The 27,745-nt window shown below is 29.6% G+C and overlaps 1 protein-coding gene across 6 annotated transcripts in view; it reads right to left on the reverse strand.

Moving 5' to 3' along the window:
• Positions 1 to 17,914: 17,914 nt before the first annotated feature.
• Positions 17,915 to 27,745, reverse strand: part of LOC107443134 (A-kinase anchor protein 13) — a 269,899-nt gene continuing 260,068 nt past the window's right edge. For all 6 annotated transcript variants that reach the window (XM_071181668.1, XM_071181667.1, XM_071181666.1 and 3 more), the window contains 7 exons: positions 26,822 to 26,977; positions 25,807 to 25,907; positions 24,998 to 25,051; positions 23,140 to 23,244; positions 22,131 to 22,165; positions 21,019 to 21,175; positions 17,915 to 19,386 (listed from right to left, as the gene is read on the reverse strand). In XM_071181668.1, the coding sequence (XP_071037769.1) occupies positions 18,892 to 19,386; positions 21,019 to 21,175; positions 22,131 to 22,165; positions 23,140 to 23,244; positions 24,998 to 25,051; positions 25,807 to 25,907; positions 26,822 to 26,977 (1,103 nt within the window). In that variant the 3' untranslated portion in view covers positions 17,915 to 18,891. The remainder of the gene's footprint in view (positions 19,387 to 21,018; positions 21,176 to 22,130; positions 22,166 to 23,139; positions 23,245 to 24,997; positions 25,052 to 25,806; positions 25,908 to 26,821; positions 26,978 to 27,745) is intronic.

The following is a 27,745-nucleotide window of genomic DNA, read 5'->3' on the forward strand; positions in this document are numbered from 1 at the left end:
ATATATAAAGGAGTATTAAATTAGTTAAGTCGCATCTTAGGGAGTTAGGGCACATCATCAGGATTAAAATTGCTTAGGAACGCATGCCCGGAAATATCGTCAAAAGCTCTGAGTACAAAATTGGAGCAAAATCGGTCGAATAGATCCTGTGAAATTGAATTTTTTTAAGTATCTGACTTTTTTGAAATTCAATTTCTCTGGAACTATTCGACCGATTCTGCTTCAATTTTGCACTTTTCTACATAAAATTACTTTCTTTTAAGTGATGCAAAAAATTTTGTGCCTTACAATTCAAAATTCTTTCGACTGTTATTTTATAAAGCAATAAAAAATTATAAATATTTACTAAAATTTATCTTTTGCATTTGGATAAACGAATTTTATGATTATGTGTAAAAAAATTTTTAGATTCGCATAAATTTCTCAATATATGGCGAAATACGCAAAAAGTAAATTTGACATTAAGGGATCTAAACTTTAGATCACTCTTCGGACCAAACTATTGTTACCATATGCCACAGATTGCGGCTACCCCCATACTTTGGGGGCCAGAAATCCAAATCCGTGGAAAAAAGGTATGTTTATTCAGAGAAAGTACGTTTTTGTGTCTAGTTTCGCAATTTAAAATATCGTCTGCACTGACTTATTAGCATATTTGAAATCATCCCTTCGAACCATTAAGAATAAGTCCTAGAACGTGAAGATCCGATCAAAAGTTATTAAAGGTAGTAAGTTTTTTTTCCGCACTGCATATTAATTTAATAACATTTGTCAAGCAAAACTATGCTGAGTCACATAATTGCGATGGCCATGTCTAAGCTTGAGCAGCAGAGGGAGAGATCTTCCAATTATTATTATTTCTTTTTATCGAAGTGAATGACATCAAAACTAAAGAACAAATAATAACCACCCATTTTGAACCAACCAAATGCCGAAATAATGAAAAGTTTTTTTTAACAGTTGCTGCTGTGGCAACATGCGAATTTCAAACGATTATGAAATTAACGCATTCAGCAAGAGGAATAATACGATAAAGTCAAAGGTCATTTCGGAAGGTCGAATGGAATAAGAAGTTTGCAAAAAAATAAATAAATAAAAAAAAAATCGACGATTAAAAATCCTGGCTAACTCTCACGATCTTTATCACGATGGTGTCGGTAAGAACGGGGGCAAACGGCCAGTGGAAGTGGTCAAGCTACTAATCGATCTTCAACTGTGGCCTCCAGATAATCGTTTGCATTCACGCTTCCTTCTTCATTTCCGGGCAATAAAAATTATTCTTTTTCATCATCCTCCCATATAAAGATGTGGCTCTGTTCTAAAACATAGAACGTGAGGGTCTTGTCCCGTTTAAAGAAGTTTATAAATTACAGAATTTACATAACCCCTTGACCGTAAGTTTTTTCTCTAAAACTTTTTGCACAACTTTAAAGGGTAAAGTCAAAGATACCACGATTCTAAGCAGTGGTCGTGCAAGGGGTGGGGGGGGGGNGGGGGGGGGGGGGGGGGGGGGGGGGGGGGGCAATGGCAGCCAGCTTTCAATCTAATCAAAGGGTGCATTCATTCGTCTGCTAAGAATACTAAAACTTAAAATCTAATACAGTGTAACTACGCTATAATGAACCTAGGAGATAATGAAGCGAATCGTATATTGTAGCGAATTGTACACATTGCATTGTATATTGACCGGATATTGTAGTGAATGTTTTCAGTAGTTTTATTTGAACTGCTGTTTTAACTAATATTATTTCATAAGCTTTGAGTGAACAGCTGAGAAATTAGAAGAGCATTTAACCCTTTGACACAAATGGGACAGCGGTTTATTTACGTATTAACTATATTTTTATATATTTTTTTCTGCTGCTTTAATTTTCAAGCCGAAATATATTGTGGTATTTTTAATAATAAAGAAACAGTCTAACAGTTAGTAAAAAAAAAAAACTTGATATATTAATTGAGTTACATTTGTACTAAAATATAAAATAACCCCAAAAGATAGTTTAAAAAAATTATTTTTTCATTCATATTAAAAAATGTATCAATAATTGATTTTGTAAATTAAAGAAATTTCAATGATGAATAACTGTTTCTTTTAAATCTAAATAATTGCAAATAAGCGCTAATTCGAAAAAAAATATTACTTGGATGCGAGCCGTGTTTGGAAAATTTTACTTTTAGCACTAGATTGTCCAAGGAAGTCATTTTGATAGTTTTTTAATTTCAATTAGAAAAACAATTTATATAATGACACAATTTCTTAGAATTTTGTGGCATTTTGTACAACATATAATTTTTTTAATTGTTAATATTTACTAATAACGTGTTATATAACTGTTAAAAATACAAAAAATTAATTTTAAACAAATTTCTTTACACATCATTTATTATTTCACATTTTGACTGCTTTTGGGCAATACAGGCATATACTAAGTTTCAGTCTTTCTTAGTGTTAATGCAGAAAAGACACTGGTGTTTTATGCAGTACTTCATAACCATAAATCAATTAAATGCTAAAAACAATATTTTTCACTTATTTTAACCTAAATTAGTATAAAATAATGAAAAAAAAGTATGAGAAACATGTTTGATAAAAATTTTGCGTCAAAGGTCTCATATTTTTTATTTGCAGGTATTTAAAAAAATGCTGCAAAATTTTTAATCTATGTGATAAATTCAAACGTTTACTAATTGTAACTCTTATTTTGAAAAGGAAGTAGAACACACGATAAAGAATTGTTTAAAAAATAAATTATATCGCTGAATTCAATTACGCGAATGGTTTAAAAAAAAAACCGCGTGAGAGGGAATTGGTTGCACGGAAATTTCAACTGCCTTCAAAAATGTCGGAAATTAAATAGATTATAGTCTTTAAAATTCGATATGGGGGGAAACCGCCTCGTTTTATGGAGAGTATTTTGCGCTTTAATTTTCGTAATAAGAAGAAATTCGCTGTAAGGAAACTTCATAGTAGAGAGAGGGGGAGAAACTTCACATATTAAACCTTTTATAAAAAGAAAATTATGTACTGTTGCATTTACAATTTCTAACAACTACTGTAATAGGCGAAATAAATATTTTTTCAAGGATTTTGGATACTGTAAACCGCTCGTTATAGTACACGTTTTACTGCGTGTAAACGAGGTTCACAATAACGAGGTCAGTCTGTATTTTTATTATTAAAATTAAATTTATAAATAGAAAAATAATTGGTTCTAGCAAAATATCTTATGAAGAATAAAATATAACTTTTAAACAGACTTAATAGTGAAGTTTTAGTGCATTAAATTTTAAATATTCTTGCATACATAAGAAATAAGAAAATTTAATATTAGAAAATTTAAGTATATAAGAATATAAGTATGTAAAAATATAAGTATTAAGTATATAAGTGTATAAGAAAATTTAAGAATATTTTGCAAGGAATAATAATTTTTTTTTTACAGCAGAATAATTTCAAATATAAAATTAAATTAAAATATGGATTTAGATTTTTTATAAGCATATAACTTCACTATGATTTTTTTTAATTAAATTTTATAACCGTCGTTGAACAGCCAACCCAATTTTGAGTTTTCGAATGTTTAACTCCGTTACTTTGTGATTTTGAACCCGAACCAAAAGACAAGGAAACTCCTGGATCAAGTATCGGGATAAATTTGCCTTCACGGAGGATTTTTTTTATGGGACTGACTCGCATTTGCGTCACATGGAGAGAAAAACTACAAAATTCCTGCCGTTAGACTGACTGCAATAGGATTCTAACCCAGGATCCGCCTACTACTGAGGATGTTTTTCGTTAGCACTGGTCGTTTGGAGCCGGATGCGAAAATCGTATTTATCAGCCATCGCTGGGATTCTATCCCGGGTCACCTCATTGGGAGGCGAGCCCTTCCAGTTGATTAAATAATTCTTTTGTTAGGGGCAAGTAATCTAAAAGATTACCCAGGAATTCTCTAATCTCTTTAATATGACGAATAAAATATGGTTTTAAAACGTTCAGCAATCAATATATACATCAGAAACAAGGGAAATATATTTTAATACACAATAAAATAAATTTCGAAAAAAAAAATGCGGCAAAAGTATTCACATCTTAAGCCTTATTCGAATATTGTAAAAATCTTAAAAATCAAGGGACAGTAGTTAAACCCAGCCATTCTCAAATACTTGTCTTAGTAATTTTTCTCAAAGTACCGAGTCGATTTTATAAAACTTCTTTTCCATTTATGGTAGACATTTACAAACGATTTTTCCTCAAAAGTTTGAAAGCGTTGGTTTTTTACTTACCTTTTAATTGATGTTATTATATTTATTTTTAGTTTTCATTGAAAACTGACCCAAACAAGCGAAACCAAAACATTACATAAACACGAAATTTTTTGAAAATCGTTTTCTCTTTGTTAAGCCTAAAGGGAACAATCTAAATCTTTCCCATTTACAATCAAAAAATACTGCTTAGATAGCTTCAAATCAATAAATCCTTTACAAATAATTTAGATAGCTTTAATTACTACTATTAATCACTTTTCATTTGAGATAGAACATGCCATAAATGATCATAAAAATAAATCAGAAATCGAATTGTTCTATTTCATTTGATAAAAGCATGAAAGATTTATAGGCTGTTGTTGGGGATTACTGTATGCAGTTTAAGTAATTGTGCAATCGGCTAATTATTCATAACTTTTGGATTATATAACTTACTTGAAAGGATAATAGATAGAACGACCTTCAGAACATTAGTTGAATGCAAATCCTTAAGATTAAGTTGATGATTGATGAAAAGCAGTTATAGTCTTTCCAGTTCTTAATTTCAGGAAATCGTCTCCATTAGGGATAACAATTTCCTGAAGATATTCCTTCCAAAATTGCGAAAGTTATAATATTATATCAAAGATGTCAATCAGTTTCAGAAAAGAAAATGTTGGTATGATAGACTGAAAGCTGACAAATATTGACATTATTAGAAAAAAAATCTATAGTTTTTGATAAATAAATGAAATAAATAAATGAAAATAATAAATAAATTAATAAAAAAATAAATGAAATAAATAAATTCTAATTAAGTTCTAATAAGTCTAAATTAAGTTCTCTTTCAGTCGCGATGACTCAGGGGATAGAGCGTTCGCCTTCCAATGAGGTAAACCGGGTTCGAATCCCAGCGATGACTGGTCGATGCGAATTCCGCATCCGGCTTGCACCGACCACAGTGCTGACGTAAAATATCCTCAGTAGACGGATCATGGGCTGGAATCCCTTTGCCGTCAAGCTAACCGTGGAAGGCTTTCGTGGTTTTCCTCTCCGAGCCACCACGGTTCTGGCAATTACAAATTATTACAGTATGTGGGTATAGAGCAGCGAAAGCTCAGGGGATAGAGTGCTCACCTTCCAATGATTTGACTCTAGTTCGAATGCCAGCGATGACTTGTCTATATGAATCCACATCCGGCTTGCACCGATCACAGTGCTGACTTAAAATATCCCTAGTGGTAAACGGATCATGGGTTAGAATCCCCTTTGCCGTTAAGCTAACCGTGGGAGGTTTTCCTCTCCGTGTAACGCAAATGCGGATTAGTTCTATCAAAAAAGTCCTTCACGAAGGAAAATTTCTCCCAATACTTGATCCAGGAGTTCCCTTGTCTTCTGGATTGAATTCAAAATTACAAGGCTTCGGAGTTGAGCATTAGTTGTCGTTCACCCAAATATTGGGTCGGCTGTTCGATGACGGTTATAAAATGAAATAAAAAATAAAGTTCTTTGTATCAAATGAAGATTATTTATCTATAACAACAAGAAAGAAAGTTCTAAAATATGTCGTCAATTGTTCTCAATTTTTATGAAATTGAAATTAACTAATTAAATATACATTGCGAAAAATATAAAAATAAGCACCCAACTTTTTTTCTCTAATGATCGGATTTTCACGTACTAGGACTCAGATATGTATGTTAATTAATTGATACAAACGATGTTTTGAGGTACGAAATCAAACATTAAAGAGTACTTTCTTTGCATGAATAAGCATACCTTTTTACGATGAATTCGGTTGCCTTATGCTGAAAATAGGGGGGAGGCGGTAGCCGTCATTTGGAAAATATAGTCTTAATAAGCTGTCGAAAATTAGTACCCCTTAATATGAATCATGCCTTTTTTTTCACACTGTATAACAATCCTGAAATCGCTTAAATGTTAATTTTATCCATTAAGTATTGTAGAAGACCATGTGGTAAATAAACATCTGTTTCTTTTAAAAATTAAATATTTCTTAATATGCCTATGTGTATAGCAATCGCCCCCTTTTCTTTTCATTTCTCATCGACAGAGAATCGATATGTTATTGGTGAAGAAAGTAATTTAATTAATAAATAGTTTTATTTCAAAACTTGTAAGTTAATTGTATTTTGATACAACTATCTTAATATGAGATTTAACGAATACTTTGAATTGCAGCTTTTGAGACATTTTCAAATATCACCATGGAGTGTTTTTAATGAAAGATGAAATAAATGATTTATCTTACATTTAACAAGTTATGCTTGAAAAAAAAAACCGTGTATATCTTAGGATCAAATTTAATTTTTGTTATAGATTTAACTACTATTTGCGCGAAATAATGTTTACATCAAAGTTTTACATTGTTTTTAAGACGGTAAGTGTTGGTTTAAAAAATATTGTTATAATTTTTAAAAAAAAAAATAGTATTTATCGGTTACATAGGAGCCTTGTGTTGGCAATAATTTTTCTGATCTGTTGCCAACACGAACTTAGGTCCCTCTGATGGATAAGTGCCGAATTTCAATATCGTGACGCATCGTCAAAATTTTCTTCGATTTTTAGCCATATCATCATCATAGTTGGCCAGACAGCCCAATTGTGAGCCAATGCCTTCGTCTGAAGATTTCTCCATTACGACTTCCGATTTACCTTTGATCTCCAATTCTTTTCAATGATTGCGAGAAAATCAGACTCCATTGAGTCAGCCCATCTTAACCGCGGCCTTCCCCGCTTTCTTGTTCCAGTGGGTCTAAAAAGCAGTATCTTTTTTATTGTATTGTCATCACTCAGATTTTCAGCCATATATTCCAGTTTAATTAAACAGTATTATTTTTATATTGGTCAATATTTTTGTTACCCAAATAAAATTTATCAACACAATATCATGTTCAACAGTTATCGTTACATGAAATATTCATAATATTATCTTTTTGATGAGTTACGTTATCGATAATTATAGTTACAAATACTGATCTCAATATTTTCGTATGGATGGTGTTTTCTACACTAGGGTGTACTGCAAGCCTTTTACTGTCTATACTTCCGATTTACTCTTTCAGGTGTATTTTGAAGCCCACCAACTCGATCATTATGTTCTGAGATTATCCTGTATTTCTTGCATACGTGTGTTTGTTACCCGATTTTATGTTTAAAAAAGAATCATTATAGGAATCGTCATTTGAAAAAAAAAAAAAAAAAAGAATCGTTATAAAACACTTTTTACCTTGTCATCAATATACCAATTTCGAATTTTAAACCTAAATGATAATTTGTAAAATGAACTTAATCTTGCTGCAAGTACAATATGCTAACACTAACGCATGATGGTGCACGGTTTGCAATAAGAACAGTAATAAACAAGTAAAAAAAAGGCAAACTCGGGAGTACAAAAAAAAACGAGTTCGAAAACACTAACCATTTATGTGTATTCGATATATCGTAGATGATAACGATATTGCCAGATTTGATATTCCAATGTGCCTCATTGGTTGCCCGAGACCTGTGTATACCATATTTATGGCATGATCCCTTGTTGAAAACAAAAATGACCCTTTATTAAAAACAAAAGTAAATGCACTGTAACAGTGTTCCCACTCAATTTCAGAAGAAGAAAAAAAATTTCCCTGACTTTTCAAGGTATATCAGGTAAATTTCAATGAAAATCAATGCCATATTTTATCTAAGCTACGAAATCTTTCATCAGAAAATTTTGATTCCTTTATTTGTAATGCCAAGTATTAGATTTTCTGAGTAAAACGAATATTATATGAGGAAGGAAGCATATCAGTTTGTCTAAAGAGTGAAATTTTTACAATAAATAATTGTAATAGATGATAGAATTATTTAACTCGAATCTCATCAACTTAGCACTGCTACTGACAATTTTACGACTGATTTTTTTCCCCCGTATAATGTTGAAATTTTCCAGGTTTTTGTAAAAAAAATTGCAACTTTCCCTGATTTTTGGAGTTGAAATAAAATTCCCTGACCTGTGGCAACCCTGTGTAAGTGGTCATTTTGCATAGATTACATTGAAAATTTATGCGAGCCGTGATAGATAGAGCGTTCACCTTCTAATGAGGTGAACTGGGTTCGAATCCCAGTGGTGACTGGTCGTTATGAATTCCGCATCGGTGCTGACGTAAAATATCCTTAGTGGTAGACGGATCATGGGTTAGAGTCTCCTTGCCGTCAGGCTAACCGTGTAAGGTTTTCCTCTCCATGTAACGTAAATGCTGGTTAGTTCCATCAAAAAAGTCCTCCACGAAGGCAAAATTTCTCCCAGTATTTGATCTAGGAGTTCCCTTGTCTTCTAGATTGGGTTCAAAATTACAAGGCTACGGAGTTGAACAATAGCAGCGGTAAACCCAAAATATTAGGTCGGCTGTTCAACGACAGTTATAAAATAAAATTAAACATAAATGATACAACACATCCATGAAAGACATTTTATTAAAAAAATGAAGCAATTCAGCATGTTACATACATTCAACACACAGAATCAGAGAATTGAATTATTAATTTAGTTTAAAAGCACCACTTTGTACTTATTAATAACACACTCTTTTTTTCAATTCTGCTTTTTCCAAAAAAAAAGCATTAAAATTCAGAAAAATATCTTGAAATATACAGTGCTTGAAATCTAATTTACATTAAATTGCATAAAAATACATTTTTTAACAATATCTAGATTAGTGTTTTCTTATTTATTCAAATTTAATAATCGAGGAATTTCACACCTATAAAGCATGGAAGTTCAACTTTAAGAGAAATTCTTAGAGTTGAAAAAAAAGATTTATTTAATTGTAACTTAATTATGAAACAAAATTTTCGTAACAAGTAACCATAGATCATAAAATGGACAGCTGATTTGAAAAATCAATGAAAGAAAAACAGAAGAAGATAGATATGAAAGATTCGGCTCCGTTCTGTTAATTGACCAAAAAATTTATTCTCACAAAATAACAAAGTAGTTACGAAATTTGTCAAAAGATGACGCTACTAACTAGAAAAACTAAAATATTTGCATAGATATTACAGCATCAGTTAATTTTGTGTTCACGCTGGTTGCTGTTAACAATAGTTATTTTTATAACATTGTTTTCTCTGTTAGCAGTGCCATCTATTGATGAACACAGTAACTATTTTTGAAACTTAGTGAGCGCAATTTTTCTGGTTACCAAAATACCACTAATGTGGAACAGAACTAACAGTACTCTTCTATCTCGTCCATTTTTTTTTATAATTGATTTTTTAAGTCGTCATCTACATAATCAATACAACTTATTAAAAAAATTTGAGAATTAGTAGTAATAAAATTGTTTTGCAATAACATATTTTTAGAAGTAATTGCACAAAACTTGTAATAACAGCTTTCCTGAACATGTAGTTCCTTCAAAACATATAAATTTAAGATCTAATATTCCATTTTAATAAAAAAATATTTTAAACAACAGCATTTTGATTTTCTTTTTTACCTTTGGAACACAACATCTGTACACAATTATATATACAAATAAATTATACAACCAAATGAACAACACTTGCATAATACATTCAGATTAACAAAATAATAAAAGAAAGTGGAATGATAGTGAAATTTTCAATGTCACCTGTAAACTATTCAACAGCTTTCAGCAGAGAATTGTAAGTTTAATTTATTGACTTAGTGAAAGTACATGTAGTGAAAGAACATAAGTAAGACTTTGCAAACTCTAATTTCGTTTTAGAACATGTTATGATCAAGCATTAATATAGTTCATTACCTAATTTATCAAGGCCAGCATTCACGGAAAAGTTTGCATTACTATCCATTTTTTAATAGATGGTTTTCTGAAAGTAATTTAACATGTTTTTCCACTAAATTCCTCAATTATTCATATAATTCCCAGAAGAAATTGCACATGTTTATAGAATTGCACTAATTTTGATATGTAATGAATCACAACTATCATCTAACAAAAAATTCAAAACTTCAAATGAATTTTGAGTTCATTAATCAAATTCTGAATTTTTTTAAAAATTTTGTCATACTACCATAAAAATAGATACTAACTATAAAAACATTTATGGATCAAATTTAGAATATATTTCTATTAAAATTTTAATATCTTTCAAGAAAGAAAGTGAGATTAATTACAAAAATAGTTTTAGAATTGCAAAGAAAAAAAAATTTTTTTATCCAAACTATCTTAAAAAAAAAAAAACTTTAAATAGTTTTTTTTTTAATTAATTCAAACTATTCATAAAAATACTCATATCAAAAATTAAATATGATTTACTGAAATAAATAAGAAAAACTTACAGATTAAACAGTCTGTTATAGATGAATTATTTCAGAGTTGAAAGAAAGCAAGACACATAAATAAACACTCATAAAGCATATTAACCTGGAATTTTCTTTGCATTATAAAATAATTCCTTTCCAGACTTATTTAATGGGAACTCCTACACAGGGTGTTCTAAAACAACTGTTCTTAATATATATTTTTGAAGAAGTAAAGCATTCACTCAACAGCCCATTGTGGACCATGTAGGCTAAGACTCCACACTTTCATGACCAATGGCCTGATGGTGGCATTGCACACCGTCCACCTTTACTTACCCATCGATCTGAAGCTGGAAGGCCTTTAAGCCACCACCAGTAAAGTATATATTAACTTGTAACTCTTAACACTTTTTAACAATGGCTTGTTTCTGTGGAATCAGATTTTAAAATGATTGGTATAAAAGTATTGGCCGTTTAGGTCAAAATATAGGTTGTACAGGAGGAATCTTCACCAGAAGGCCAGGGCCCACCTTGCACTGTTGTACCAATTAGGATGATGATTTAAGTAAAGAGAAAACAAAACCCATATCGAAATCAAACGAATCACTAATGAGGAAAAAGAGAGCTCAAATTCGTGAGGGCAAGATGGAACATGAAGATATTTCATGAAGTGATTAAATTCCCCTTTCTTCTTGGCATCAAACAGGTTTTTAGGTTTATTACAACCACCCTCTTTAATAGTGATTGGTCAGAATTCAATACCATTTTGTTTCTTTTTTACTTTAATATTCATTTACGATCACTAATGAATATACTTTTTTTGTCTTCATTTTGGACAAGGGTTTCAGAAATATATATTAAGGGCAGCCAAAGCAGAACACCTAATAAAAACTTTTTCAAATGCTCAATAGTTAAGAGTTTTAGACGAAATTATTCATGAAATTAACAAATACCATAAAAAATATTTCTTAGAAGGGTTTATTAAATAAACAATTAATAGGGGTGGGATATGAGCAATATTATTATAACACATTAAAATCCCCAAAATTTCAAATTTGAATTAAATCCTAAAATTAAATTGCTACAGTAAAAGTCAAAGCAAACTCTGCGAGGGGTTGGTGGGAGTTTCTTACATAAGCACGGATGGCTTTTGTGATTTGCTTATTTTTGTTGACAAGATGATTTGATGCTAAAAATATGCTTACATAATATTTGAACCATCACTAATAAAAAAGAAATTCTTGACTAAATGATAAAAAAAAATTTTTTTTATCATTTAGTCTAGAATTTCTTTAAGTTGAAATTAAGATTTTTTCCAACAAAACTCACAAATAAATAATTTTGTAAAGTTATTCGAGTTTAAATTCGTAATATATGTTTGCAAGTTAAAAAAGATGTTAAATTTATCTATCACAAAATAATAGGACACCTAATGACAAAATAATACACATTTTTGGGACCTCCCCTATTATTACTAAAGTAACACAAATAAAGCATTTAAATGTCTTTATAAACAATAAACAATTTTAAGTAGTTTTAGATATACACACATTCAATACATAACAAAAATGAAAGACAAACATGTCATTTTACAATTTTGCAGTTACAAAATAATTCTTGATAAAAAAAAACAATAGCAGATTTGTGACAACATAATGCAGAGTGTTTAAAATGTATGGTAATAGTCAAATATTTCGAAAAATGCTCCTCCGATAAAAAAAAAAAAAAAAAACTAAAAATATATACATGAATTAGTATCAAAAGATAGATTCAATACCAAACTCTAATCTTCCTCGGGGTGGTACAATTTCAAGATATTGAATGGGGCCCCCTTTTTTAAAACGTATTGGAATTACCCATGAAAAACCTTCTATTTTATGCCATGTATATTTATATACAGGGTATCTGCTACATTTTAGATTTTCAAATCCATGACTTATTAACAAGAATTTTTCATGAATTAACGAAGTTACTATTCTCTCCTACAAAAAACACAACAATAAATTTAAAAAAGCATTATAATAACATTAATCGAAATGATAGGTATAACCAGAACTGTTATCATAACTGCTTTATATTTATAGATTTTTTTTAAAAAAACAGAGTAAAGAAAGAGTTAAAGCAATAAAATAGCTGAAAAAAACACAAAAGCAAATATTTTTTTCCTGCAGAATTATATTCTAAAGATACTTTTCTTGTTCATCAGAAAGGAAAGAAATACTCCTGATTTTTCTATTATCATTTTGGAATTAAAAAAAAATTCGCCAATGACTGGCTTGCTTCAGCTAGAATTTTAAATTGATAAAATAAAAAATAATAATAAAAATTTTGAAATCACAGAAGTTTAAAAGATAATTCGCTCTAGAAATAATGTTTTTTCTTTCATTTTTTTTGAAAGAACACCATAATTTTTAAAGAACATGATAAAAACTTTTTATATTTTAATAAAATATGTCTGCGAGTAGCGATTTTGTTACAAATTCATTTTTCATTACAAATTCATTCTTCATTACAAATTCATTCAATTTCATTTTAAAATTAAATGTTTTGGTGACCCAAATCCATGACTTTCCAGGATTTAAAAAAAAAAAAGCTCAAATCATGAAAAATTTTGTTCAATACCGAAATTCATGACTTTCCAGGCGCGCGGATACCCTGAATATTTATAAGTACGTTATCAATAAATGGCGACACATGCGTCCTAATGATGAGCTCGGGTGTCAGAGTTTGGTACATTGAATGCATCGTATGAAAATTATTTTGTATGTGTATTTTTAGATTTTTAACACCATGCATACTTTTTGAGATATTCTGCCATTTCCTTACATTTTGGAGATCCTATTGTAGGGACTTGGAGAGGGAGAGCTCTGGAGTTTTCCCTCGAGCTAAGGCTACAGCTCTAAATTTTCCTCACGATGTTCCAGCAATTTCATTGTACCCTACAGATATTCAAGAGGCTAACCACACTGTAACAGTATTACCCGTTTGCAAAGTTGGTGTAGAAAAACTATTTTTGGCATTGAAATACATTTATAATGAATTCAGATCAAATAGAGGGTTGAGACTCTAATCTGGAAGGAAAAAAAATCCCCGTTTTCTCTGTACATATTATATACAGTACAGAACCTGTTATCCGGAAATCAGAAAACCGGAACGAAATTTGATACATTTTCCAGCCATTTTTTAAAAAAAAAATGTTTTTTTCCTCTTAAGATTTTTGGATTTTTCTTTCTTTTTTGAAAGATATTTACCTTACCATCATTTTGGAAATAACCATTAGTGTATTACTTCATCGTTTTTTCTTCTTTTTAAGATTATTTCCAAAAATTTTTTTTTAGTTGGGTTTAACAATGAAAAAACGGCTTTTTGTAGCGATTCAGAAAACCGGAAAAATCAGTTATCCGGAATAGTGATGGTCCCGATTGTTCCGGATGATCGGTTCCCTAGTGTACAATATAGTTAGAAGAAACAACAATTATTGTGCTCTTGTGTGAGCTATATTGGGCTAACTATATTTATTAGTTTTAATTGCTGGATAAACAGCTTAAGATACTTAAATAATGCTATAGTAAATGAAATAGTTTAGTACAGCTGAAATATAATCTTTAAATATCCTATAGATCGAGCTTTGAGTAGTCACCTTTTTTTGAAAGACGAAAAAAAAAATTCCCTGCATTTCAGGTGATTTTTGAATTTTCTGTATTTTCCAGGTTTTCCGTGTGGAGTGGCAATCCTGAAATATGAAGAAGGATTTATTTCTTTTCTTAAGAATGAACTAATAATTCAACTGTAAATTAAATTAGTGTTTTCTGTGTGAGTCGATGATTAGGTTATTGTTTTTTTTTATGCTCCTTCTTATGATAAAAACATTAAATTTAAAATCTGAAACTCAAAAGTGCACATAAATATATATAAAATTGACAGAGCCTTGGAGGAGCTGGAGCTTTAGCTCATTATGTGGAAGCAGAGCTGGAGCATCAAAAGTTTTTTGGTCCCAGTGCTATGGTATTAACAGTATAGCCCAGCATGATAATACCTCCTATTCTGGTTCATAAGTCATATCAGCCATAAGCAAAGGGTTAAAAAAACAAGTCAGAATAAAATATTTAAAAACACTAATGATTATCAAAAGTTTTTAAACAAAGTTTCAAAAACATTATAATATCATAGAGGCAAACTTTAATAATTATAAGTAACTAAACATTTTGAGTTAAACTTTAGATCTTATTCCAGTTTTATTAGTTTACAACATCCTACTGTGGATGCTTTTGATTGAGAATATAAAAAACTTCTAACTGTGGTTGAAAGACAATTTTTCACACAACACAAAAAAATTTGAAAGCATTTAGAAATGCTATAAGATCCTATTAAAATTTGTGACTTATTTTTTATACTTTTTATAAAAAAATTTCTTTAATGAAAGTGGATAATTATTGTTAAATATAAAATTTGCATTGTATGTGATTTTTAATATATTTTGCAACAACAAATTGTTTTATTTCTTGAAAAATCTGGTGAAATTTCAAGTGATTTCAGATTTTATAAATATTTAAAAACCACTGATATTGAGTATAATTGTGACAATTTTTTATCAGTTTAAATAGTATAAAGCACAATATTCATTTCATAATTTCTTTCAGTATTTTATAATTTATAATTTTTTTTTTAAAACTTGGTAAGCAATTCCAGATTATCAATAAGAAACTATGTTTATAGAGAATAATACTATCAAACTATAATAATTGGTGACCTTAAATAAAAAAGAATTGAAATTTTATGTTAAATAAACATATAGTGTTGATAATTTTATTTGTGACAATGTATGATAATTTGAATTTCATAGATCTCAACATTTCTAGTGAAATAAGAAAGAAATTATAAGTATAATAATCTCAATTCCTAAAATAAAAACTGTCGGAAAAAAAGTACTTCGCTGTCATGTAGCACCTAAATTAGTAAACTTAAAAATTCAAAAAATTAAAATGTACAAAAGATAGAAATAAACAATGAGTAAAAAACATAAACAGGTAAATAATAAAAATCATGTTTTTAATTAACTGTGACAAAAATTGAATAAAAACCTATAAAACAATTTTTAAAAAAATAAGACTAAAATATCGATAGTTTTTAAGACGTAATTTATCTTGATTTGTATTTTCAATTAATTAAAACAAAATTACAAAAATTACATTTTACTCATAAATTCGACGAATGCCTGAATTTTTTTTTAAAACAAAAAAAATCTGATTACTTTCAGTCAAAAGAGTTAAATATTTTAAATATAGATAAAAAAATATGTAAAAACTAGAGTTTAAATCTTCTTATGCACTATATTCATGGAGAATGAAATTTCTTTTTCAAAAAATACAAAATACTAAAACTTTCCTTTCAGAAAAAACTCAAACACAGAATTGTTTTAATTACACTATCTTTCAGTTGTCTACGATGTTAATTAAAATAATCATCCCTTTTTTCCAAGTAGTAATTTATAAAAGTCAATCAAGAGAACAAACATAAAAAATTATTACAAATAAAAAATTTTCAAAAAACAAAAAAATAGATATCACAACTTGTAATTATGAAATTTGTAAGCAAGTTCATGAGTAACTTTAAAATTAATGTTTAGATCCATGCTATTTTGCAAAAAATTTTAAAACAAAAGAGAGCTTTTTTTAAGTACACAAAGTATGTACAGTAAAATTGCAAAAACTTTAACATACAACCTAAGTCTTTGATACAATTTATATTGCCTTTAACAAAACCCTTATGCATTCATTAGAAATTGCATAAACATTTATGTTCTTTTGAAAATTATAACAGCCTAAACCAGACTGTTATAATACTTAATGCGTCCATAACAAAATTGCATAAAACATTAATTTTTAAAAAAAAATTATAACAATCTAAATTATTTACATTCAGACTGCTATAATATCTTATTTGAAATTGCATAAACATTTATATTCTTTTCAGACTTATAACAGTCTAAGATATTTACATTTTTATAACAATAATAAAATGCAGTACAACATTCATTAACAGGAAGTGAGATTCTGAATTCCAAGACTCAAAAAAGCTGATACTTGCATTAGGAAGACCAATATCAAGAAAATATAATTTGATAAATGAACACAGTAAGAATTCAGAGATTGATATGGTAAGTGAATTTAAAACACAGATTTTATAGAAAGTGTAGAATTTATTTGCAGGCAAAATAATCCTAGTAATATTACACATTGATTATATTATTTTGAAAAAATGTTTCCTTAAACAGTTGCATGGGGGATAATTTAACTACTTTAAACAGGGTGCGTAGCCAGGTTTTTCAACAAAAAATCATAATTAGGATCTGTGCAGCAATAAAAATAATTTTTTCTATTGTTTCAAATTCTTAATTTATAAACATAAAATCAAAGTTCAAAAACTTTACATAATCATGATGAAATAACTAGTTGACTATAAATACTGCAGAGAGAATTGTGAAAATCATGCATTTTTTGTAATTTAAAACGACAATCGGCACGGCAGAGAAAAAAAATATCTTTTTAAAAAAGTTAGAAAATTGAGCACTTTTTACAAACCCCTGACTAAAAGAAGCACCTTTAAGCACTTTTTTAAAAACGCTATGCACCCTGTTTAATATTAATTTTGAATTAAGTGAGTAAATATATAAGTGTTTCATTTATTTTTATTCTTATAAATATATCCCCCTGGCAGAATTTTCTAGAGCTTTCTACGACATTTCTCTCTGGTACTAATACATTTCCGAAAGATATTTTTAATAGAAGCAAAGATATATGTTACTACTTTAAAGTAACAGAAGTTTCTTTTGTTTATAAAAAGAAAGCCTTCGTGTATAGAATAGAACAGTATCTAGTCTTTTTTTAAATTATAAATGTAAGAATTTTTTTAAAATCTAAATATAAAAGAATACATATTCTAATATTATAGACGATATTCTCCTGTTCTCAAAAATATTTATATCGTTAACTTTTTATAAAGTTTTGTTATTTAGAAATTACTTCTTATAATATCAATCTGAAAGTCTAGCTAAAGCCAGTCATTGCGGAATTTTTTAATTCTCAAAGAAAAGTAGAAAAAAAAATCACCAGCGTTTATTACACCTCCGATATGCGAGAAAAGCATTTTTTAAAATATAATTCCGCAGTTAGAAGAAAAAAAATCTGCAGATAAAAATTCCCAAACTTCTTTGCTTCCCAAATAAAAAAGTCTTTCTGCAAGAACTCTGTAATGTTCTGCAACAAAATGGCCATGTCACCACGATTCTGCAAAGAGGAAATGTATTAGGCTAGGCTCTCTTCAATTCTACTATAGGTTATATTGAATAATTCAAAGTGACACTTAAAATTCTTTTATTCTTTCTAAACTTACCACTTTCTAATCTTATTAAAATCTTTTTTTCCTTCCTTTCACCAATTAATCAATTTAAAAAAATCAAAGATTTTATTCTATTTGTAACACATAAATGCTGTCAAACATAGATAATTCCTAATTTTGCACAGTTTAAATTTCTTTCTCTGTCTTTGGGATTCTGTATGAAAATTTTGTAATGATTTTAATTTTATATTAGATAATTAAAATTTTTTCTTAGAGTAACAAATAGAAACTGAAGCAGGGGTCTGTCCAGGCTAAATCTACTACCATTTAGTGGTACCTTCACACATTCAACTTTAGGAAAAATGGTAGTTTCACAAAATACTTTTCCTTAAAATTTTATTTTTGTATCCCGTAAAAAACGATAAATCCAGATTTTTACCATGTTTTTGCGTTGATTTTTAATTTTCACACACAAAAAAAGCCTTCATGTATAGAACAGAACAGTATCTATTTTTTTAAAATTATAAATGCAAGAATTTTTTTAAAATCTAAATATAAAAGAACATATATTCTAATATTATAGGCAATATTCTCCAGTTCAAAAAAATTTTGTAAAGTTAATCTTTTTTAAATTTTTGCTACTTGGAAATTACTTTTTATATTATCAATCTGAAATTCTAGCTAAAGCCGGTCATTGCGGAATTTTTTAATTCAGGCTCAAAAAAACCTAGACAGACCCCTGTGAAGATATTTTAAATATCGGATGAGATTCTACAAAAAAATAAAATGCCCTCAAACTTCTCCGTTAATTCTTACTGAATTCATCCGAGATAGTTTAAAATTTCAATATGAACAACATGCAAACTTTTCTTCCTTTTTTTTCTTCAAACCAAATGAGAAATATCACCCGTGCAAACATTCTAATGAGAAATGATTGTCCATCCATAACTTCTTTTTTATCTACAAAGAGAATCACAATAATTTAAAAAGACTTTCCTTTTAACCACAAATCATTTGCCATTCACTTCAAAACGTTGCGGACTTAAGCATTTATTACACTCTCTCTCCGGAGACGTGCTCGCGGAGCAGTGATTGGAAGAGTTTTCCGCCTCTTTGGAAGTCCAATCGCAGTTCCTTCCGCATTGTCTGTGCTCACTAGAGGGGGCGGAGAAGCTTCCCCTGGAAGCCCCTAGAGTCTGTTGGCAATTATTTTGATTGAAATGAATGTATGGGGTGTGGTTCACCGCCTGTGGAATGTCGGATGAACTCTGTGTTGAGCAGAAGTGTTGATGCCAGGCAAGAGACGCATCATCGATGGGGCCGCTCCAGGACTGTCGGCCGCCCGTGTCCTGGTTGACGTTGACTATGGTGCGGAAGTCGAATGAGGCGGAGCGTTTGTGGCGGCAGAGATTGGGTGAGGTGCAGTTCTGGTCGCAAACTTTGTCTGGAACATAGCAGGTGAGTTTGTTTCCTTCTATATTGGCATGTTCACCACAGATAAGTTTCTAAGAAGGAAAATTACAGCATTACAAGATGTACGATTTTTTTAAGCAATACAATTTCATGGTGCCTATCCAGATCTCTCAACAAAAAATAAGCACCTTTTAAGTACTCAAAAAATATTCTTAAGCACTATATACAGTAACAAAATGTAAAATAATTTTCAAAGATTTTTACATCATCATGATAAAATAACCAGTTTCTGACAAAGAACTCTTTTCTTAATTATATTAACCATTATAAAAAGATCAAGAGCTTTTCGGTTCGATATCAGACAGCGGAAAATGAAGCCTGAAATTGAGAATATTTTGCGAAATGTAGCAAGAGTTGCACATGGAGTGCAAGAATCTCAGCAAATCCAGCTCAGTATATGCACATGTAGCCCTGCAAATATTTCATCAGACAAGCAAAATGATTGGCGATTTGATATGCTACGGACCAATGGTTTGCCAAAATACATTGTGAAAACATTGAATAGAACAATGTGAAATGCAGGCTTTTGCATAATACGCGGTGAAAATCAAAATGGCAAAGAAAAAAAATTTCAATTTTGAGAGAGGAAAATTAAGTATTTGAAAAGTGATGATGTTTAAAAAAAAAACTGAATGGAAAAAGCACCTTTAAGGGCTTGTAAAAACGAAAGTCGAAAATAAGCGCCTTTACACACTTTTTAAAAACTCTATGCACCATGAATTTGTTAGAGTAAACATGGCTACAATCTTTACATATCAAAATAAAGTTAATTACTAAAATTGAAAAAAAATTTAAGATGAATTCAAGACAATGAATGTATATCTAAATAGGCAGGTCATTCTAAGATGTTGTATTCAAAGGATATTGTGATCAAACAGTACTAATTATTCTCACAGCATCCAAGCCATTGTATTTGAATTTTTCTCAAAACCATAAATATTGGTACAAACTTCAAAAAGAAGATAGAGCAGATCAAAAGGATGGAGAAATGTATTGTTATTCATAAATGGGAAGAGATTTTTTTAACCAACAGTATTTAACAACTTACAACCCTGTTTGGAATTTTTTAAAATAATAAAAAAATGATTCTTATTTTTTTTTCTGTTTAGGCAAGAAATAAAAAATGTAAAAATTGCAACCATGAATGTGTGCTACCTGATTTCATTCATATTCATAGCCAATTGCCATCCACATTGAAACTAAAGAACGAACAAGTTTTTTTTTTCAAGGTTTGCGTAGGACAAAAGCAGCTATTTAATAACTCTTTATATATACATATAATGATATTTACTACTTTCAAATATTTTAAAAATAAGTGATAAATTTGAAAAGCATTTTCACAAAAAGTTTTTTTTTTTGGAGTAGGTCGAAAAAAGATGTTGTCCTTGAAGGTTCAGATAATCCAGTAAATCGGCGTTCTACTGCATTTAAAAATTTTTATAGTAAGTAACCAAACCTTCTCCAACTCTTCGCAAAATTTAAAAATTCCTTGTTTTTTAGAATTAATAAGGCACCTCTGATTAGAGAGATTTAATGAAATGGAATAATTGCAGTGAACACTTAAGAAAAAGTTCAATTTAAGGCAAACAAATTTGTAGAGGATTAAAATAGTTAAAACATATCTCTACATCCAAGTTATTTTTTTAAAAAAAAAAACTCCTCACCTGCATTTGAAGAAGATCCTCTCTCTTTTTGTCTAATTCCTTCTCTTGTTTAGCTTTTTCCTGTTCCCATTGAAGTCTTTCTTGACTTAATTTCTCCTGGATGTTCCTAAGCTCTTCCAACTGTTGATCTGGCCTATAGCGTCTTCTTCCGAACTCTCTGTTTAATCACGATTTTCAGATATTAGTATTTTATTTAAACATTTAAATAAAATAAAGCATTCCCTCAACAGCCAAAGGGTCACGGAGATCTAAGTTCTATTATTTTAACAGAATTAATTAAAAAAAACTAAAAAAATAATAGAAAAATTTTAATGCCCAAAGAAGGGACGCTCGTCATTCAGGTATCAGTAGAGCAGATTTGTTGGCCACTCTTTCAGGGGCACCCTATTAGTTTGTCAACATTGCTCTCACAGTAAGGAGAGAGAATGAAAGAACATTCATGCTTTAACCAGGATTTGAACCCAGAACCTTTTTGATGTGAGGTCAGCTCCCTTACCACTACACACGCCGGTCGACAAAAAAAAAAAAAAAAAAAAAAAAAAAAAAAAAAAAANAAAAAAAAAAAAAATAAAAAAATCACAATTATAAGAATATAATATGAATTAATTTATAATAAATACCCTAAATAACCCTTATTTTGAAAAAATTCTTCTAAATTACAAAATAACCGGATTTGGGGTAAAAATTACATTTTAAACAGATAAATCTATTAACAAAGAAGACATCTGCTTGAAATCAGTTGTTAAGGACGGTGGTGTACAAAATAATCTAAGATTTGATTGCACAATGTTTGAACACTCTCGTATAAATAAAAGAGAATGCATATAACCTGGTTATTAGCACAAGGCAAAAATTTTAATCATTGTCCCATTTTTAACATGAAATCACATAGTCATGCAGTTTTTTAAATGTAATAACAAAAATAATCTGCCAACATTTAACATGAAGTTTTTATTTGGTTGCTTTTAAAAGCATTAATGACAAAAATGATGTTCTGATATTCTAATTCTGATATTCTAATTATAATGAAAGAAAGATAAAACCATAAAATTTACATTTTGTGAAACATGCTATTTTTTTTTACATTTATAGGAAGTAAAAAAGAAACTTACTTTCGATAAATTGAAAGATGATGATGTAGTAAGCTCTGAAAATAAATAAATAAATATTCAGTGAAAAGCAAATGAAAAATATCACAATGAATGAATTTACCAAATTAAGTTTGACGACTAAATTCTAGGGTTGTAATGTAGCTAGTCTCCTCACGGTGCACCCTCGGTAACCCTAAATCTGCAACAGCTTTTTCCAAGATCGTCAAAAATATGGCTAATTTGTACAATGCAGCGGTGATTGTGAGCCCAAGTCAAAATTCCGGAAAATTTCTTGAGTTAAAAAAAAAAAAATAAACTTTAAATTTAAAAATTAGAAAAAAATTTAAGCAAGTTTTTTTTCTCCTTTTTCTCAATATTTCTTGGTTTACTTAAAATATATTTAAAATTTTACACATACCTATACCATTTACATATACCCATGATGACCTGGAGAAGTAATTAAAATTTACAAATATTTCTTTCTTTCTTGAGTTTATGATTACAATAACTATTTACTGATAAAAAATGAATATTAATCATGAATATAAGCTTATAAAGTATCTGGCTCTCCCTTACAAACAAATAAACTGTGTTTTTAAGTTCCACCTTTGAAAACTTGATTTTCGGAAACTTCTGCGATCTAGGATTTTTTTGAAACATCTGGACCTTCGATCTCCGGAAACATACGGATCACTGCTAGCGAAAAATCCGGATTTTTTCCAGAGCACAATCAGCCCTGACAATGCTAATGCAAGCTACATGTTCTGTTTGTATAACAGGCCAGGATATGACCGCTTTGTAGTTGGATGACTTCCTCGCACTATCTCCTTACTTCACTCAAGTAGAGAAATATTGGAGAAATCATGGTCTAATGCCCTAGCAGCCAAATAACTGGCATATGATAATAAGTTAATAATTTGAATTACTACTCTGCTAAAAATGAATAATTCAGTCCCTTAATTTTAAAAAAAAAATTATTCAGAAAAAATGAATTCAACATAATGCAATAAAATGAAAGAGAAGTAATTACCGTAACTGATGCAAGAAGCTGATTCAATTCAGCTAGTTCTTCTAAACGATTAAAACCACAAGGTGAGGATGAATAGTTAAAATTACTTCCACTGGATGAGCTTTCCTACAAAAAAAACCAACAATCAGTCAAAAGCCTACAAAGCAGACAGCATTTATTTAAGAAAAATATACCGGAAGTATATTGGAATATCTCAAAATTTAAAAATGATATTCATGACAAAGTAGCATTTTTTTTAAAAACTAATTTATTGGTAAGAGATGAAAAATAAATTTACAGTAGAGAACCATTTATCCGGTATCCAGATAACCGGCAAAATTTTTGATCGGTTTTCCCGCCATTTTAAACTAGAACGATTATGAAAAAAAGCGGAAATGAACTCATCCTTGAAGCTGAGTAGAGGAAAATGTAAGGAAGGGGAGAATTTTTTTCCCCGTTTACCCAGAGAAACGTCATTTCCTTCGTGACCTTGAAGGCAGGGAAGGGAGGAATGTTTTATTTTCTCCTTTAGGCCGTCAATCAAGCTCAAGGGTGTGGCATGCTGATTTCGTTTTCTGTTTAATTTACGAGGGGGGGGGGAATGCATTGCATGCATGTCAGTGAACAGAAGATGAAAAGGAAAAATATATTTATCTATTTGACATCGATTAATAAAAATAAAATCTTTTTCTTCTGAATAAACTCAAGTGCGGTATCATTTGGAAGTTTTTATTGATGTGGAATCACATCTGCTGTAATTAAATATCGAGTTTTTATTAATTTAAACATAGGATTATTTTAAGAAGCAGATTGCAGTTTTGTTTTTCTGATTCCACTACGTTTGATTTTTCCTTTCTTTTCACGATAAATTTCGCACTCAATAAATTAATTCTTTTTACTCATAAATTTTATCATTATGTTTTTTTTTTAAAATTCCGTTGATCTTGCCTTGTTCCGGGTTTCAATATTTATGGTAGTGCCTTTTTTAACTATCGTTTCGGTTCGATAATTTTCAAGTGTTTTTTATTTAGATTAATAAGTTTTCCTTTTATTTTATCGTTTCCCCCGTGTAATTAGGTATGAAATGCATCGCGTTATTTAACCTTTGGTTTTGTTTATATTAGTTAATTTAGGAATTGTAATTATTTTTAGAAAATAAATACGAGAATTTTGTATTTTTTAATCTTGTTTTTCTTGTCTAAACTTGCAAATTTTTTATTCTCTTAAATATTATTTTTTTACCATTTTTTTTTTCTTTTTAAAGTTAAGAGTACCTTTCTTTTTTCTCTTACTTTATGCATTACACTTTTTCCTTGTAATTCGGGTTCGATAAAACATCGATTAACGACACTTTTTGGTCGATCCAGAAAACCGGGAAATTCGGACATCCGTGATAGCGATGGTCCCGAGCATCCCGGATAATTGGTTCTCTACTGTAATTACATCTCTCCTCCTAATATTACAACACAAAATGCAAAACTAGATAAAAATGCGATATTTGTGACTTGCTGGTAAAGCAAAAATTTATTATTATTTGTGAAAATATGGTATTGCTAACTGTGACAAACTATAAAACAACATTTGCAAAATAACCACCATTGAACAAGATTGATATTTAACAAACACACAGGCAAATATATCAGCTGACATGGTCTGATACATAGCAGATGATACACATACAAAAGTTTCTTTCAAATTCTATCATTTCACTAGCATAAGAAGTCTTAATTAACAATATTTTTAGGCAAAATAGAAAAACACATCATATTTCTGGTTCACACCTAAATCAATTTGCAAGTACAGAATGTTAACATACAATTCATGATTTATCAGAAGTTTTACACATTATATTATCAGACAGTCAGAAATTACTACTTACGGGAGTTTTAGCAAGTGGAACAAATTTCAGGTTAGGTGCTCCTTCTGGTTTTGCCTTCAAAATAATTAATTTCATTAATATTGAATTTTTATATTAAACACCAAATTTCATAAATAATGACTTAAAATTGTAGTATGTAGAGTAATTGGTTATTAGAACCCTTAAGAAGCATTTTAAACAGTAATAATTGTTTGTCAAAATAGCAATAAAATACAACTAAACATATATATAATGAGAATGTAACCACCAAAGAAATTTTGCCTTTGGGAAAATTGTTTCCGATAATAAAGGATTTTGCTCTAATTTTTTTTTTAAAAAATATTAACAATGAGACATTTTTCAAACTAAATAAATATTCAATTTATAAAAACTAAAAAATGCATGCCATATACGCTAAGTAATTTGACAGATAGGAAAAAAAAGAGAACTTTTTCCAGGAATAATTTTTCAAATTGCAAAGACATCACACTTCTTTATATTTCCTAAAATAATACACTTCCTTATATAATATATCCTTAATGTATAAATTAAAGCCTGCTTATTAGTAAAAAAAAAACTCAAATAAAAAATATACCAGCTTCAGTTTAGAAAAATTTGTGAGTAAAAATTGGTTTTGCAACCATAACATAATTAGTATAAATTTTACAAAACAATATGTAAAAAGCGATTAATGATTTCTATCTTAATGAGTTTTTTTTAATTTACTCATCAACAAACCAAAAATTTAATAACATAACACAAAATGTATATAACATCTATAATTTCATCACACAATATTAATACTAGTTAAAAGTATGGAAATTGATTACCTTCATATGTAGACTAGAATCGGAATAAGAAAGTTCTCTTTCTCCACTGCAATCACCATCGATTTCTTTCAACTGCATTAGTTTTTTCTTTAGGATGCTCACTAGAGAAAAAAAATATTATAATACACACACAAATATTTAAATGTATAAAAAAAAAACATGCTTCCTAAATTCACAAAAGAATCCAGTTACGACTTTAATACCGAACAATTTTTTTGTTTTATAAAAAGGGAAAAAAAAGGACCTAAATAACTTTTGGTCTAGTGATTGAATCATATTAACACAGGATGCGTAGCCAAATCTTTCAACAAAAAATAAGCACTTTTTAAGTATATTTTCAAGCACTACATACATTAACAAAATGCGAAATAAGTTTCAAAGACTTCTCATGAACATGATAAAATATCTAGTTTCTGATAAAAAAAATTCTTTTCTTGATTATATTAGTCACCATAAAAAGATTGAGAAATTTCTCGGCTCCATTTCCGAGGGTGGAAAATGGAATGGATAATATCTCGCAAAATGCAGCAGAGTTGCATATGAGAGTGCAAGAATCTCACCTTCCAGCTCAGTAGACGGACATGCGGAGTCGCAAGTGCAAACATGGAAAATGATTGGCGCTTTCACATGCTACAAACCGACGGTACGCCGAATTGGATTGTGATTGAATGAATTTCGATAAATAGAATAGGACAATGTGAAACCCACGCTTTTGGATATGTTGCAAAAATCAACATTGGAAAGAAAAATATCTCATTTTTGAAAAGGGAAAACTAAGCACTTTTTAAAAGCACCCAAAGAAAAAAACCACCTTTTAAGAACTTTCAAAACACAAAAAAACAGAAAAAGTACTTTTAGGCACTTTTGAAAAACACTATGCATCCTGTTACATCTTTTAACTATCACAATAGTAGGTCTTGTCTGTTAAAATTGTATCAAAAGTTGTTAAAGTGTTCTGATTTTTTTCACACAGTTCTTACAATTTTCACTTCAGAAAGAAAAAGCGGCAATATACCTTTGTCAGTTACTTCTCTCCCAGAATTGTCAAAACCTCCAAACGTCTCGGCTCTCTTCGGAAGAACGGGCGACATACTGGCTGAAGTTGTACATTCCAATGAATTATTGTAAGGATTTGTATGAAAATACAATAACCTGCTGGCAATATGGCAAGCTGCAAATGAGAGAACAAAGATAAGATATGACATTAAGCTTCTAGTAAATTAAATAGTTTAATACAGCTGAAATATCATCCTTAAATATGACATACATTGTACTTTAAGTGGTTATCATTTTTTTAAAAACGAAAGTAAGAAACAAAATTCTCTGTTTTTTCCCAGTTTGTAAAGAAAAACTCAAAATTCCCTCCATTTTTCCTGTTATTTTGGGTGATTTTTCAAGCTCCCTGCATTTTCCAGGTTTTCCCTGCGGAGTGGCAACCCTTGTTTGGTGTTAGCTTATTTTTTCTGACAAGGGGAGAATATGAGGAAAAAAGTGGGAAAAATAAAAAAAATTTGAAACAAATTTACACTTGGAAAAATCTTATATTTTGGGGAGAAAATACCTTGGAAAGAAATTTTTCCTGGAAATTTCAGATGTTAAAAACTTTACAGGGTGCGTAGCCAAATCTTTGAATCAAAAATAAGCACTTTTTAAAAACTTTTCAAGCACTTTACAAAAATTTTCAAGCACTCAAAAAATTCATATTCAATCAATAATGATCAGCGTTAAAAAAAAAAGAAAGAAACGGGCGTAAATTGAAACAATCAGTACTTTCCCACATCACCGAGTGAATTCAACTTGACCCTGAACTCAGAACAAAAGTACCCTTACCCCCTACGTCAAAAAAAGTGTTAGAAGTAAAATAAAATAAACAAGAAAAAAAATTAAAATTAATTAAAAAGAAAAACATTTCATAAGGATCTGATATTCTCCATCCGAA

This window comes from Parasteatoda tepidariorum, chromosome 6, assembly GCF_043381705.1.
Source record: "Parasteatoda tepidariorum isolate YZ-2023 chromosome 6, CAS_Ptep_4.0, whole genome shotgun sequence".
Taxonomy (NCBI): domain Eukaryota; kingdom Metazoa; phylum Arthropoda; class Arachnida; order Araneae; family Theridiidae; genus Parasteatoda; species Parasteatoda tepidariorum.